A 15,851-nucleotide genomic window follows, 5' to 3' on the forward strand; every position below is an offset into this window, starting at 1 on the left:
TTAGTGTGAGTAAAACTGGCTGCCAGTATGTATACCTTCTGCCACGTCATGCCCCTCACCCTAGCTAGGTCAATGACATGCTGTATTTTACTTTTAGGTGTTTTATTTTTAGTGTTCCCCTTAGTATTATCATTATTGTTATTTTATTTTATATTTTTGGTTCGTTTTGGATACTAGGGACCATGAGGATCATCTTAACTCTTAGCTGTGGTCTTCTGCTTTTTCTTCGGCCCAGTATGCTTCCATTTTCTGGCCATATGCCTACAACCTTCCATCTGTCCACTTAGGTCTGGTGGTACCTGTACTCTTTTTGCTTGTGAGGGACATTGGGAAGACTCCCTGTAGGATAGCCTGTTGGTACTGAGATTGGCTCTCTAATGATTTCTAATGGGATCTGTAGTTCCTCTAGGTCGGATTTTACTGACGTGATCCACTTTGTCTTGGAAGCCTTTCCCCTAATTGTCTCTGTGGGAATTCTGTTGGTGAGCCTGCAGGGTTTCAGGCGGGTCATGTGCCCATAAAAGGTCAGTCGCCTTTTTCTCATACATGTGCTCCTCTCTTATGGGTCCTAGTATCCTCCTCAAGATCTTCCTCTCTAAGTTCTAGTTTCCTGAGTGGGCCCTTTCGATTCATCAAGAGGCACTCCGAGGTGTAGAGCACAGGGGGTCTTACTACTGAGTTGTAGTGCTTCAGCTTTAGAATCTTTGAGAGGTACTTGGAGGTGTAGAAACTTTTACAGGAATGAGGCCCTCTCTAACTTAGTGCACCTGGTGTCTATGGCCAAAGTTTCGCTCTCGCTTGCCGAGATCTATTCTCCAAAGTATTTGACTGCAGGAACTTTACTTATGGTATTGTTTCTTAATAGGATTGTAGAAGGAGCTTGCTTTATATCAGTGATAAATTCCATCTTCTGTAGGTTAACCCTCAAGCTGGTTTTTGCTGCAATACTGCAGAGGACCTGTAGTTGGTGAGTAGCCTCCTCCACGCTGTAGGCCAGTAGGGATCATCAGCAAAGGCTATACAGGGTACACAGAGGTTGTCTTTCTTGTACTGAAGCTTCAGTCCTAGTCCTACTTCTGATGACAATGTCGCAGTCCATTCCCCGATGATCTTCTCTAGTACTGAGTTAAAGAGGATGCAAGAGAGACCATCTCCCTCTCCGAATCCTGTCCGGATGGTAAAGCTCTCAGAGAGCTCACGCCTGAACTTGAGTTTGGAGGTGATGTTCGTCAAGGTCTGGTGGTCTTCTCATCGAGGCCTAGTTCCCGCAGGGTAGAGAAGAGGGTATTGCCTGTCTATTGAATCGGATGCCTTTTGGAAATTCACCATACTGGCTACCCAGGGGTGTCCACCTCTGTGCAGGACCTACTGATGCATATCACAATTCTTTTGTAAAGTATGCAAGGGTTCTTAATGAGCATCTAATAATAGTCTGCCATTATACAGTTTTTTTCGTTATTTCACTTTTGCTTACTTCAACTCTTTATGAACAGTACTTGCAGTTCATTATTATTAATTTCTTTTAAATCTAGCTTGGAAATTTAGATTTGCTTGGCCTATATATGTGGCATTGCAGTGTGTTACTTGACATTTGAGTTCAAATTAAGCTACCACTTGCACTGTTACTATTATTATATTATTATTATTATTATTATTATCATAATTTGAATTGTTTTCGAAAACTATTTAGGGATTGTCTAATGAGCTTTTTTTTTTTTTTTTTGCTATTGGCTTTACGTCGCACCGACACAGATATGTCTTATGGCGACGAGCTTTTAATGGGCTGGTTAGCTATCCTTTAATTTTCCTATATGCAATTTACCTTTAAGTGAATAGCTTTTGAGGAACTATATTTGTATAATTGTTATGATTCTTAATATTGTTGTTGTGTATTTGGGATTATATTTATGATTTGACTGAGCGATTTATTGTTGAATTAAGTATATCTTGTAAGACTTTTTATTGATAAATGAATTTCATACCAAAATGTCTAGAGTGGCCAAGATCTGCATAAATTCAGAAAATTTACTATAGATAAGTATACCCTCACCCACGTTCCAGACTTTTAAGTCAGAGTAACCTTCAGTGGGATTCATTAAGCGCTGTACTCTGCTACATCAAAGAACTATCTACAATTTGGTCTTTCCACCATGTAGTAATTAAGTACTGCTTTTATCCTTCCGTTTCCCCATCCATACCTCAAACTTTTTTTACTATTCCTCTTTCTGAACACTGTATTCTATTGCCCACACTTAAACATACAAATATCCACCAATTTATCTCTCTCTTGATTCCTCTTTTTATATTTAAAATATCCAATTACTCTTTCCATTTTTTTCTGTTGCATGCTGTTATTGCATTAAAGTCTCCCGTGATAGTCACCTCCACATCCTTTATTTCTCTCTCCAGTTTCTCCAAGAATTCGTCCATACCATCTTTGTATCCAGCGTGGGGTGCATACATTTGGATGAAATCCTTTACTCCATTTTCTATCCTTAACTGTTCTATCACTTACGTAATCCACTTTATCTACATATTCATCCAAGATCTTATTGGTTATTATCGCAGCTCCATTCTTCATCTTATGTCCTCCACTTCAGTAAAGAGTGTATCCCTTCCTCAACTTCTGCTTCTCCATAGAATCAATGATCTCTTCCAAATTTCCAGTCAATGACCTGAAGTTGATTATTGCCGCCTTTATATTGTTCTCTACTGGTTACCGACTTCTCGCAAGGTAACTGGCCGGACAGAAACTACTTGACTAGGTACCATCAAGTTGATGATTACTCCTGGTGGCTGCATGGATGGAGAGTCCCCAGATGCTTCTGTATTCTACATGGCTTTTCCAATCTTGCAAGGACATATTCACTGCAAGAAACTACTACTTCTTTTTGAGTTTGTTTGGGCCACCTGAGGCCAAGGTGCTTGAGCTTTAACTGAGTTGTTGTCTATTTGCCACTTCTGGTGTTCTTGATGGTGGGTTTGGCTGCTGCTTCGTGGTACCTTGAGGTTTTTTGTTAGTCCAGTAATCCTCCATTTTCTTGCTGAACCCTATCTTGCGCTCCTCAGATCATTTCCTGGCCTCATTGTGGTTAGCTTCTGCACGAAATGTTAGGGAGGGACTGGTTTGATAGTTGAACAAGAGATACTTCTGTTAACAATTCATCATCATTATTCATTTTGCACATTGCTCAGCGTCGAGACCTCATAAATATCTCATTTTTGTTTGCAGCCTTCACGAGATGACTCCATCCAAAGCAATTTTCAGGCTTTCCTTAGCATGGTCTGAAGAGGTAGGCCAGTGATCTTCTTTGTCTGATCTAATCCATCTACTTGCTTTTCTTCCCCCTGGTCTACTGCCTTCAACTTTGCCTTTCAAAATGGTCATTTCCAAGTTCTCTCCTCTTCTGAAAATTTGGCCGAGGAACTGGAGGCAACACTCACTCACATGGGAAGACAGACATTTCTGGATGCTCAGTTCGTTCAGAATGGAAACAATGGTTCTTCTTTCCGTCCAGGATACATGCAGCATTCTCCGCCAACACCACATCTCAAAGGCATCAATTCAACTTTTGTCTCCAGCATTCACGATCCAAGTCTCACAGCCGTACAAAAAGACTGAGAACACTAGTGATTCCACCAAGAGCATCTTCGTAGCTTTTGATATTGTCTGGTTCTGCCAGATCTTAGCAAGTTTAACCATAGCAGCACGAAGTAGAACAATACGTCTTTTCATCTCTATTTCATAGCTTCCCGTGTCACTGATGACTGACCCTAGGTACACAAATTCCTTTACTATCTCCAGGTCCTTTAGGCATCCTGTTATGGCGACATGATTAATATGAACTTCTGCAAGATCCTTCTTTAACGGCTTGATCCACAGTGATCCAATCGTTTTACCGTTGCTGGCTACTTTGAAGATCTTATAAGACTGCCTCTGGGAGTCCAATCTATGCAAGTGTTCATAGAAAGCTAGCCATCTTTTTCTGAAGGCATTTGTGAGGTTTCTTCGTGTTGGTGGGGTTCACAGTTTGGTTTGTACCATCGCCTTCCATCTGGTAGGATTCTTAGTCATATATATATTCTTTTTTACAATTGGCTTTACGTTGCACCGACACAGCTAAGTCTTATGGCTACAATGGGATAGGAAAGGCTTAGGAGGGGGAAGGAAACGGCTGTGGCCTTAATTAAGGTACAGCCCCAGCATTAGCCAGGTGTGAAAATGGGAAACCACGGAAAACCATCCTCAGGGCTGCCGACAGTGGGGCTCGAACAAACTACCTCTGGGATGCAAGCTCACAGGCAATCTGCTGCGTAGAGGGCCGACAGTCTGTTTACTGGATTATAGTGTTGGTTTGACATTCATCAATAAATGTTTTGAGACGTCCAGTCTTCTACAGGCATGGTATGCCTTGTCTAGTTTAATTCTCCTCTGTTCGTGAGCAATCATTTAACTGAAGTCTTTGAAATTCACTCTAAGTTTTGGCTCTCTTGACAATCTTGGTATCAGTGACTCATCATTCTAAAGGCGTGCTTGATACTGCTAATGAGCTCTGGTCTTTCTGATGTTGATCAGGAAACCTGTTTCACCTGCTATTGATTGCAGTGTTTGAGTTGCATAGTAGCCACTTGCATGTTATTTGCTAGTAAGGTCAAGTCATTAGCAAAGACCAGGCATGGGATCCTTCAGTTGTTTGGTCCCAATCCTTAATTTGTGTTCACTGGTAGGGATCTGGTCCATTGCCTGATGATCTTTTCCAGGACACAGTTATATAATATGCACGAGATCCAGTCTCCTTTCCTCACTTGTTTTGACTAGGAAGCTCTCCACACCTGTCCTCTAAACATTATTTTGGAAGTGGTGGTGTGCAGGGTGGGTTGCATCAACCTACTGATTTTGTTGTTCAGTTCTAGTTCCCTTACGGTTTTAAGGAGAGTGGAATCTGATGCCTTCTGGAAGTCGACAAAGGTACTGTGCGGATTGCTTCTTGCTATACTGGAGGATGGTCTTGAGGTTTTGTATCCGTTCAGCACAGGTTCTCGATGCTCTGAACCCTGCTCGATATTCCCCTAACTACATTTCCCTGGCTACATTTACCAAGATAGATGATCAAGGGCATGTAATAAGGTACTATTCCAACAATAAAACTGTTGTCAAAAAAGGAGGAAAGCTGAGGAAATAACACATTCATGACAACTGATCTAGAAGTCACCACAGCATGTGATGGTTTCGCAGTTGTCAGATGGAATGTCTCAATACATTTGACTCTGAGATTAGATCCATACTGTTATCTTTAACAGAAATTGTAGTATTATGGAAGGAGGCTATAATATATTAACAATATGAAGAGAGGTGAGAGCGTCAAGGGAGAGGTGGATATGAGATGTACCTGTGTGAAGATTTCAATCATTTGGCAAGTCATGCCAGTGCTTAAATTCTTTACTTCCTAAACTTACATGATCTTTAATATTTACTCCCATGACAAATTTCAACAGCACACACTACTATACCTTTAATGGAGCTGGGTACAATCCACCAGTCATTTTCTTAACTTGCTGCTCTGCTCTACCAAATATTTGGTCACGGACCCAATTATATTTCAGAGCAAAACTCATTGCTTTATCCATAAGAGACTTAGGAGAATGGTCTGGCTTGATCTGTTTAGCTGCCAACTTCCTTGCTATGTCAACTGATACTTCTTCCAAATGCTGCATAGTTCTGGAAAATTATACCAATATCCATAAAATTAATAACACTTGGAAAAGGATACAGTTACACAACTACCAGGTATGATCTTTAGTCACACTATTTGACAAATTGAAACACCAGCACCAAGCATGAAAGGTAAACTGAAAGCATAGAATACATTGGTCCTACTATTTGCACTCATTTCTCCATAAGGAAGATGTTTCCTTGTAACTCCATTTCCTACACGGCAAAATTTCAGCTCCTTAACAATGAACTGGATAGATCATAAGAGAAGCCATTTAATCACTACCAAAATTCCAAACCTCATATAAATGTTGAAGTTCACTGTTATTTGTTTTTTGAATAATGAAAACATTAGACCTACTAACAATCATAGAGGATTTACTACAGACTGTGGAGAAAGTGTTGTGAATGTGGCCAATGTTAAAAGGCTGTGCATACATTTTAAAAACGGAGAACAAATGCTCATGAGAAAGAGAGAGCAAGTCATGCCTCAGCCATCAAGGATGAAATGAAATATTTATGATAATGTCCGGAAGTGTGTTGTACAGCTGTGTTCAAAATTGTCACTGAACATTTACAGTACCACAAACTCTGTTCAAGGTGGGTACGACAGACTGGCACAAAGCTGAACGTATAATAAAACGTGTTTTGTATGAATCCCCTCAAAACAAACGACTGTCACAAAAATGGCATCACTAAAACAAAACCCTGTGCAAAGTCAAATCATATATTTACGGAAACTGATGGTACCTCTTTTCAAGATGAGGTTTACTCATCAAAATCTTGTCTAGAAACTGATGATGATGATGACTGTTGTTTTAAGGGGCCTAACATCGAAGGTCATCGGCTCCTAATGGAACGAGATAGACGACATGATATACGATAAGTTAAAATTTTAAAATGTACCCACTGACTAGAGTTTAAAAAAAATGGTGATGAAGAAAAATGAGTATGAGATTAACCTCTTAACATACCAATTATTTACAAAATTGTGATCTGTTTTTACCTAATTTTTTTATTGTTAAAATGGGCTATTTATTGAAAACTAATGACAGTGGTAACAATAAAAATACACTTTTTTGAACTTAACAATGAAATACAAGCCACCGAAAAGTTCCTGCTTTAAAATCCCGAGTATACTCGTGATATTTTTTACAGGTTCTAAAATAAATAACACAGCACTAAACAGATGGCAAGTAATACAACATGACACTCAATACTGTTCAAATGTTTGTGGCTGTGTGAAATGCCCTAAAACAAGGATCAACACACAATGCTACATTGCTGGAAAGCCGTGAAAACGAACTGCCCGAGTCACCGACATCCACTACGGTTGAGTCAGAGACATCTGTTGGCAAAAATAGGACCCTAAAGTAATAATTTCATAAACATCTGGCAGAAATATTGATAAACAACAAGAAACGAGTATATTCGGGCTTTTAAATTAGGTACCGACCAATGAGCGACATTCCCGAGTATACTCGGGATTTTATTTTATATAAATATATAAAACCCCGAGTATACTCTGGCTTTCATGTTAAGAGGTTAAAACAATCAGTGGATCTAATTCGCAATGAATTATTTTCTAATAAAATAAGAGAAAATACAGGAAACAAAGGAATACGGCATTGCCTGGTAGTACAGATATATATACATAATTTACATTACACGTTAAAATAACATATTAAAATACCCAACACAAACTAAAATGAAGTTAAAGGGATAAAAGCACAATTGACACAAAAACACTAGGACAAAGGACATCATTACACACGATAAAACAGACCACTATCCCTCATAAAGCGGATGACGAGGTCTGCTGACTGCTCGTCATCTCGCAAGATAAGGGAGATTGTACTCGGGAGGTTAAGACTACGGCGCAGATCGACCAGGTCCACACACTCCGTAAGGATGTGAACCACGACAAGATGACTGCCGCAAGTACACATCGGAGCGGGTTCTCCTTTCAATACATGGGAATGAGTCAGGATACCATGACTGATCTGAAGAGAACATAATACCACTGCTTCCCTCCAAGAGGCCTGAGGGAAGTCCTCCATACCTTCGTAGTACCTTTAACCGCTCTCAGCTTATGTGGAAGAGGAGTGGCCAATGGGACAAAACCAGATGTCTAAGCTAAGAGCAAATATCACTTGCTGGAACCTTGAAAGGTAACGGGGTCAGTGTTACAGCCTCCTTGGCAGCCTTATCTGCTAATTCGTTTTCCTCTACACCCATGTGGCTTGGGAGCCACAGAAACGTGATTCTGGTGCCGGCATCTGAACACCCGGTCAGCAGGTCCTGGATCCGCTGCACCAGAGGATGCTGAGGGAAACAAGTATGAATGTTATTATTTATAAACTTCATTTTCCGTATTGATAGATTCAATGTATAGACAAGAAATGTGTTTTTCCACCAATCAATACACAATTTATTGTAAATAGATTACACTAGTACCGGTTTTGGCCCTTAATGGCCATCATCAGCTAGTACATGATCAGTTTCCAGCCATTAGACAAAATCACAAGTTGTTGTTAGACATCCGGATGTCTAATGGGGGGTGGAAATGCAGTATACAGTAGCATGAAGTTAAAATATCTGTGGTCAAAGGTAAAAAGTTACAATAAGTTAGAACATGAGTATACAGAACACACTAAAACATATGGGCCACAATATAAAACACCTAAAAAGCTTTAACACATTAAAATTTGGTATGTATAGGTTAGACACTTATTAAAATTTGAGTTCATGTTGCTTAGATTCCATTCTTCTATCTTCTGTGAACTGACATAACATAGAAGCAAAGGAACCACATAGAAGATAGAAGAATGAAATCTAAGCAACATGAACTCAAATTTTAATAAGTGTCTAACCTATACATAATAAATTGTAATGTGTTAAGTGTTTTATATTGTAGCCCATATATTTTAGTCTGTTCTGTATACTCATGTTCTCACTTATTGCAACTTTTTACCTTTGACCACAGATATTTTAACTTCATGCTACTGTATACTGCATTTCCACCCCCTATTAGACATCTGGATGTCTAACATAATAACAACTTGTTATTTTGTCTAATGGCTGGAAACTAATCATGTACTAGCTGATGATGGCCATTAAGGGCCGAAACCGGTACTAGTGTAATCTATTTACAATAAATTGTGTATATGATTGGTGGAAAAACACATTTCTTGTCTATACAGGTATCAAGAGACTGTAGCGAACTTAAGGAGTCAGTAGACACAAGCAAGTGTCGGCGCTCATCAGACAGTGCGTACCGCAGAGCTTCACAGGTAGCAAAGAGCTCTGCTGTGTACACACTACAGGTTTCCAGGAGAGCAAAAAGAAACCTATTAGACTCAACAACGAACGCACAGCCCACTTTAATGTCTGTTCTCGAGCCATCCGTGGAAAACTACGACTGAACCTGGATACCAGCCAACAACGGACAGAAGGAGCCTCCGATAAATCGAAGGGTCCGTGTCTTCCTTCGGGCCAGTGTGCAGATCCAGGATTATTTCAGGATGTCATACTACCCACGGAGATACCCTACTTGGTTGTCTGACAAGGCAAGGAACCGAAGGTACGTGAAACAATCTGTGACTGCTATCCAAGCATATTTCAACTGGCTGCGTTGTTCAAGGACACACAGCGTATAGCAAACTGCTGCCTTTGTTGAATATGCAAGGATAGCTTGGATGAAGTGGCACCTGTCGCAAATTTACAGCATACAAAAGGAGCATTTGCTGGCGCCTCAGGTGTAATGGCGGCACACCAGACTCAGCGAGCAGGCTAGCAACGGGGGTTGTACAAAAAACTCCCGTCGTCAACCTAACCAAGCTGTGGTGGATGCTGTTCACCTTTGCAAGGACGCATGGTCTTGCTGAGCCATATGCTGCACTGCCGTAGTCTGACTCGGAGAAAATATGTGCCCTATAGAATTGTAGGAGAACCATGCAGTCAGCAAGAAAATTAGTGCTGCTAAGAAACTTCATGATATTCGGCTTCCCAGTGTGCTGCACTTTTAACTGCCGCACATGTGGCTCCCACGATAATATAATATCAAAAAGGAGCCCAAGAAATCGGTAAGTGTCAACTACAGGAAGGGAGACATTTCCTAGATGATGTTCAGGAGCCGGGTGAAGAGCACTTTGACGACAAAAGTGGACGACAGAGGTCTTTGCGGTGGAAAATCGAAAGCCATGTTCTACGGTCCATTTTTCCACTCTCCTAATAGCTTGCTGTAATTGTCGCTCAGCAACTGCTATATTACGCGAACTATAGTACAAAGCAAAATCGTCAACATATAGCGACGGTATTACTGGTGAACCAGCAGCAGCGACAATACCATTTATGGCAATCGCGAACAGAATGGCATTAAGAACCGATCCCTGTGGGACTCCATTTTCCTGAACGTGTACTGCAAATAAGTCCTCCCTACTCGGACACGGAATAGACGGAGGAACAAAAAATTCGCAATAAATACCGGCAAGTTACCTTGGAATTTCCATTGATGCAGGACTGAAAGGTGTCGTATGCCTTCTCTAAGTCAAAGAAAAAAGCCACCAAATGCTTTTTGCGGAGAAACACATCCTGGATAGAGCTCTCCAGGTGTACCAATTAGTCAGGGGTCGATCGAGCTGCTCGAAAACCACACTGGTACTGTTGTATGTCCGGCGCTCCCTTTCTCGCTCCGCCAGCCAGCTGCAAGCGCGCCTGTGTATCATTCTGCTAGCTTCGACGCGCAGCCCTCAGTGCGCGTGCCTGACCATCGAGTGTACTATAAATAGGAGCTCCCGGCCTGCTCACTTGCCCACTTGCCCTGGTGTCCAGCTCCAGAATACACCCTACGTCGAGCACGGAGGCTACTCCTCTTGAAAATGTGCTTCGACCAGGTGGACTGAATTTCTGGCAGTACGAGGTTTCACCTCTGGTCACCGCTCCCTTACCTGTTTCCGCTGCCTATGTTCCGTAATTCTTTTACAAGCCATTTTCATTCCCTAACTTACGCAAGCTCCCTTAGTTTCGCTAGGTGGAATTTCTTCAATCAATTGAACTTGCTTTTTAGGAATTCAGGCACTTCAACAAACAAGGACTCTCATGAACATTTATGTTAGTGTGCCAGATAGTTCTCGACTATCAACGTGTCAATTCACAAAGACTATCTTTTCAAGATAGAAGTGTATATAAAGACTGTAAACCTGTACATATTGTATAAAGACAGACTTTTCTCAAGATTCAATATTCCTTTTTGCTTCAAAATAATTTTCTGTTATTTGTGTAAATATCATAAAGTGAAGCAATAAAAGTTGTGTTCTGTAAACTTCAACCTTGGTTACAACACAACTCTATGGCGACGAGGTAAAAGAGCACCAAACTACATTTCTTCGGTCCCAGTTGCCAACTCTATAGCGTCGAGGTACACACGAAGCCAACACTACAATTCAACGGGCCCAGTTGTCAACTCTACGGCGACGTGCTAAACAACGACGACACTCCAACCAGTTCTGACACACAGCTTACCTTACTCTTTCTTGCACGCATCTCTCAATGGCTACTGCGGAACAACTCGCTACGGTCTTCCAAGCCTTACAGCAGCAACAACAACAGTTTATGCAACAACAACAGGCAGCATTACTTCAGGCTATTCAAGCTCTTTCTGTATCTACACAGCCATCAGCTATTCCTCCGTTCTCTGCTTTTGATCCAGCTAAGGAAGAATGGTCAGTTTATTTAGCCCGCTTGCAACAGCATTTCATCTGCCATTCTGTCACAGACGATCTACGCCGCCGCGCACTATTTCTTAGTTCGGTTGGCAATGCTACGTGTGAATTACTACGCAAATTAAGTCCAGAAGAACACTTATCTGAGGTACCCTTCACGCAGCTCTTGGCCCGTCTCACGGAACACTATGCCCAAGCTCCTCACATAGTGGCTGCTCGCTATAAATTTTTTCAGAGCAGAAAGCAACCCCATCAGACACATACTGAATGGATAACTGAATTGCGTGGTCTAGCTAAACCCTGCCAGTTCATCTGCTCCAAGGACGGTTGTGGTTCATCCTACACTGATTCTCTCATTCGGGACATGATAATTTTACATACTCCTGAAGACAAAATACGTTTTGACGCTGTCAAGCAGAGTAACCCTTCTTTAGAAGACGTCCAGCGTATTGCTACGGTTTATGAGCTTACTACCAAGACTGCCGCAGCCATAGCTTCTCCACACGAAGTTGCACAAGTCTCGCCTCAAGCCCGCAAGTCCTCTGCTACAGTGAACCGTACGGATAAGGCGCTCTCCACTAAGCATTCTCGCCAGGTTCCCTCTCGTAATGCTACACGGAAGCCCAATTCTAAAAGCACCTCGAAGCTCCTGCCTTCCTGCCGAGGTTGTTTCAAGCATCATGAACGTCGTGACTGTCGTTTTTTCAAAGCTACTTGTGAACGATGTAATAAACTTGGACACATTCAGACTGTCTGTCGAAGTTCGCTCCGCCCTGCTAAGACTACTGCAGCGCGCCGGAAGCATATACAGCCCCGCCAAGACATGGAAGTTGATCAGATCAATCTTATTCTTCCCACAAAGGATTCTCACAAAATCGTCATTCCTCTCTCATTCTCTGATCGATCTGTCGATTTTCAATTAGATACTGGATCACCTGTCTCTATTATTAACCTGACTACCTACCACAACTTAGGTTCACCTTCATGCTCTCCAGCTGACATCCAGCTCGTGACATTTAACAAGAAGAAAATTGACATCAAAGGTCAAATCAAGCTTCAGGCTAGTTATAAAGGAATTCCGAAGGCCATTCCTCTTCTCGTAGTTAACAACTACACTGCATCAAACATTATGGGCATGGATCTATTTAACTTATTTGGTTTCCAGATACATGACAACATTACCGTCGTATCTACATTGCATCCTACTTCTGACGTTACCGCTCTCCTAGAGCAGTTTCCTGAAGTCTTCGACTCTCAGCTCGGAACAGCAAAAGACTATACAGCTCACATACAGCTGAAATCCGGAGCTAAGCCTCGCTTCCTCAAAGCACGGCCAGTACCCCTAGCACTTCAAGACCAGGTCATGAAAGAATTAGAAAGATGGATACAAACTGGAATTGTCGTACCAGTTACTTCTAGTCAATGGGCTACTCCACTCGTGGTAATCAAGAAACCTGATGGTAATGTTCGACTTTGTGGCGATTTTCGATCTACAGTCAACGCACAACTCGAAACCGAAATCTTTCCTATTCCACGTCCAGAAGACTTATTCCGTCGTCTCTCTGGTGGACAATTCTTCTCTCGAGTTGATCTTAAAGAAGCATATCTCCAGCTACTTTTAGACGAAGAATCTAAGAAATTTCTCACACTCAACACGCCTCTCGGACTGCGCCAGCTCCAGCGGCTCCCATTCGGTGTTTCATCCTCAGCGGCTATTTTTCAGCGCTATTTGGCTCAACTCACCGCCTCTATTCCCGGTTGTGCTAACTACCTGGATGATATTATTGTTACTGGAAAAGATCATCAGGAACATCTAACCAATCTCCGCCTTCTTCTCCAGAAATTGAAAGACAATGGCCTACGAGCGAATCTCGCTAAATGTACCTTCTTTCAGCCTCAAGTTCACTACCTCGGCCATATACTTGATAAGAATGGAATTCGTCCTAGTATGCAGAATGTCTCCGCGATAGTAAACATGCCAGCACCTCAGAACCTCAAGCAGCTTCAGTCCTTCATAGGAAAAGCGAACTATTATAATAAGTTCATTCCACGCTTCGCTACAGTGGCAGCTCCATTAAACGCTCTACGTAAAAAAGGTGTTAAGTTTCAGTGGACTCCGCAATGCCAACAGGCATGGAAAACAATCAACAACGCCTTAATTCAAGCTATACAACTCACTCATTTTCAGCCCGACAAGATCATCACGCTAGCTACTGACGCTTCAGACTACGGTGTCGGTGCCGTTCTCTCCCAGAAGGATCGTCATGGACAAGAACGCCCCATCGCCTTCGCTTCGAAAACACTTAATGACCATCAACGTCGATACTCACAGATAGAGAAAGAAGCTTTAGCCATCATCTTTGGTATTCGCCGTTTCAATGAATATCTTTATGGCAACCATTTCCTGATCATTACCGATCATAAGCCTCTCGTACACTTATTCCATCCTGGTAATAAGATCCCAGAGAATTCCCTCAGAAAGCTTCAAAGATGGTCCATGTTCCTTTCTGATTATTCCTATCAGATTGTATATCGCGCCACATCCCAGCATTGTAATGCTGATGCCCTCTCCCGCTTACCCGTTGGTCCTGATACTGCCTTCGATTCTCAAGAATCTGAATGTCTTCAGTTGGACATAGAACTTAAAGATACTGTATCCAGTTTTCCTATTGATGCTACATGCATAGCTAAAGCTACGGATAAGGACAGTACACTTGCTACTGTACGTACTTACATCCGCAACGGTTGGCCTCTTCAGAGCACACTTCCTGCCCACCTGGCACCTTATCATCGTATGCAGCATCGTCTCACGACTCGTGCCGGAGTTGTATTACTAGAAGCAGGCACCGTCTTCCGAGTGGTTATCCCACTTAGCCTACAGAAACAAGTTCTCGAATTATTACACCAAAGCCATTGGGGTATCTCCAGAACAAAGCAACTCGCCCGTCAACACTGCTACTGGCCCGGTATTGATGCCGCCATCGAAAAGCTAATACGTCATTGTGAGCAATGTCAAACGAATCAGAACGCCCCGTCTTCTGATCTTGCTTCATGGCCTCCTGCTACTACTCCATGGGAACGAGTTCACATCGATTTCGCAGGTCCTTTCCTCAATTCCATGTGGTTAATAGTCATCGATTCACTGTCAAACTTTCCATATGTCGTGGATATGCATTCGACTACTACAACCGAAGCTACCATTCGTGCTCTCCAGAAAATCTTTACTACAGAAGGTTTACCGCAAGTACTCATTTCAGACAACGGACCTCAATTTACAGCTACTGCTTTTCAAAACTTTTGTACACATAATGGCATTCGTCATATCCTAGCACCACCTTTTCACCCTCAATCTAATGGTGAAGCTGAACGCTTCGTACAAACATTTAAAAGAAGTATGAAGAAAGCTGTCTCTTCAGGCTTAACTAAAGACCAAGCCTTGCTCCAACTCTTAAACAACTACAGAACTCTACCCGGCGCTGATAATATCACTCCTGCACAGAAGCTCCATGGACGACCTCAGAGAACTTTACTTTCTCTGTTACAGCCTCTTCCGGCCCAGCATAAGACATCACCAACGAAGTTCTCCCACAACGACAAGGTCTACACCAGGACATTCAAATCCAACCCACTCTGGATACCTGGAGTCATCTGCAGATCTTTGGGTCATCGTCTATACGAGATACAGACTACGGAGAAACGTATCTGCCGCCATCAAGATCAGATACGTCTGCGCTACCGCCCCTGTCCAGCTATTGATGCTATTGCTAAACCTGATAAATCTATTGCTGAACGCGCTTTAGATCATTTAATAACAATGGGTTCCTTTCAGGACGAGACAGCGCCACTCCGCCCAGTTCCAGCTCCGGACAATACCACAGAGACATCAGCAGCTCCGCCCCAGCATCGCAGTCGCCGCCAGCGCCGCCGCCGTTTCACGCCGTACCGGCGCATTTAGGAGGGGAGGGTGTTGTATGTCCGGCGCTCCCTTTCTCGCTCCGCCAGCCAGCTGCAAGCGCGCCTGTGTATCATTCTGCTAGCTTCGACGCGCAGCCCTCAGTGCGCGTGCCTGACCATCGAGTGTACTATAAATAGGAGCTCCCGGCCTGCTCACTTGCCCACTTGCCCTGGTGTCCAGCTCCAGAATACACCCTACGTCGAGCACGGAGGCTACTCCTCTTGAAAATGTGCTTCGACCAGGTGGACTGAATTTCTGGCAGTACGAGGTTTCACCTCTGGTCACCGCTCCCTTACCTGTTTCCGCTGCCTATGTTCCGTAATTCTTTTACAAGCCATTTTCATTCCCTAACTTACGCAAGCTCCCTTAGTTTCGCTAGGTGGAATTTCTTCAATCAATTGAACTTGCTTTTTAGGAATTCAGGCACTTCAACAAACAAGGACTCTCATGAACATTTATG

The 15,851-nt window shown here is 42.6% G+C and overlaps 1 protein-coding gene across 1 annotated transcript in view; it reads right to left on the minus strand.

Moving 5' to 3' along the window:
• Mtpalpha (monolysocardiolipin acyltransferase Mtpalpha) overlaps positions 1-15,851 on the minus strand; it is a 134,690-nt gene that overhangs the window by 60,630 nt on the left and 58,209 nt on the right. The window contains exon 5 of the mRNA XM_067145136.2: positions 5,512-5,719. Within this exon, the coding sequence (XP_067001237.2) occupies positions 5,512-5,719 (208 nt within the window). The remainder of the gene's footprint in view (positions 1-5,511; positions 5,720-15,851) is intronic.

The sequence above is a fragment of the Anabrus simplex genome, chromosome 4 (assembly GCF_040414725.1).
Source record: "Anabrus simplex isolate iqAnaSimp1 chromosome 4, ASM4041472v1, whole genome shotgun sequence".
NCBI lineage: Eukaryota > Metazoa > Arthropoda > Insecta > Orthoptera > Tettigoniidae > Anabrus > Anabrus simplex.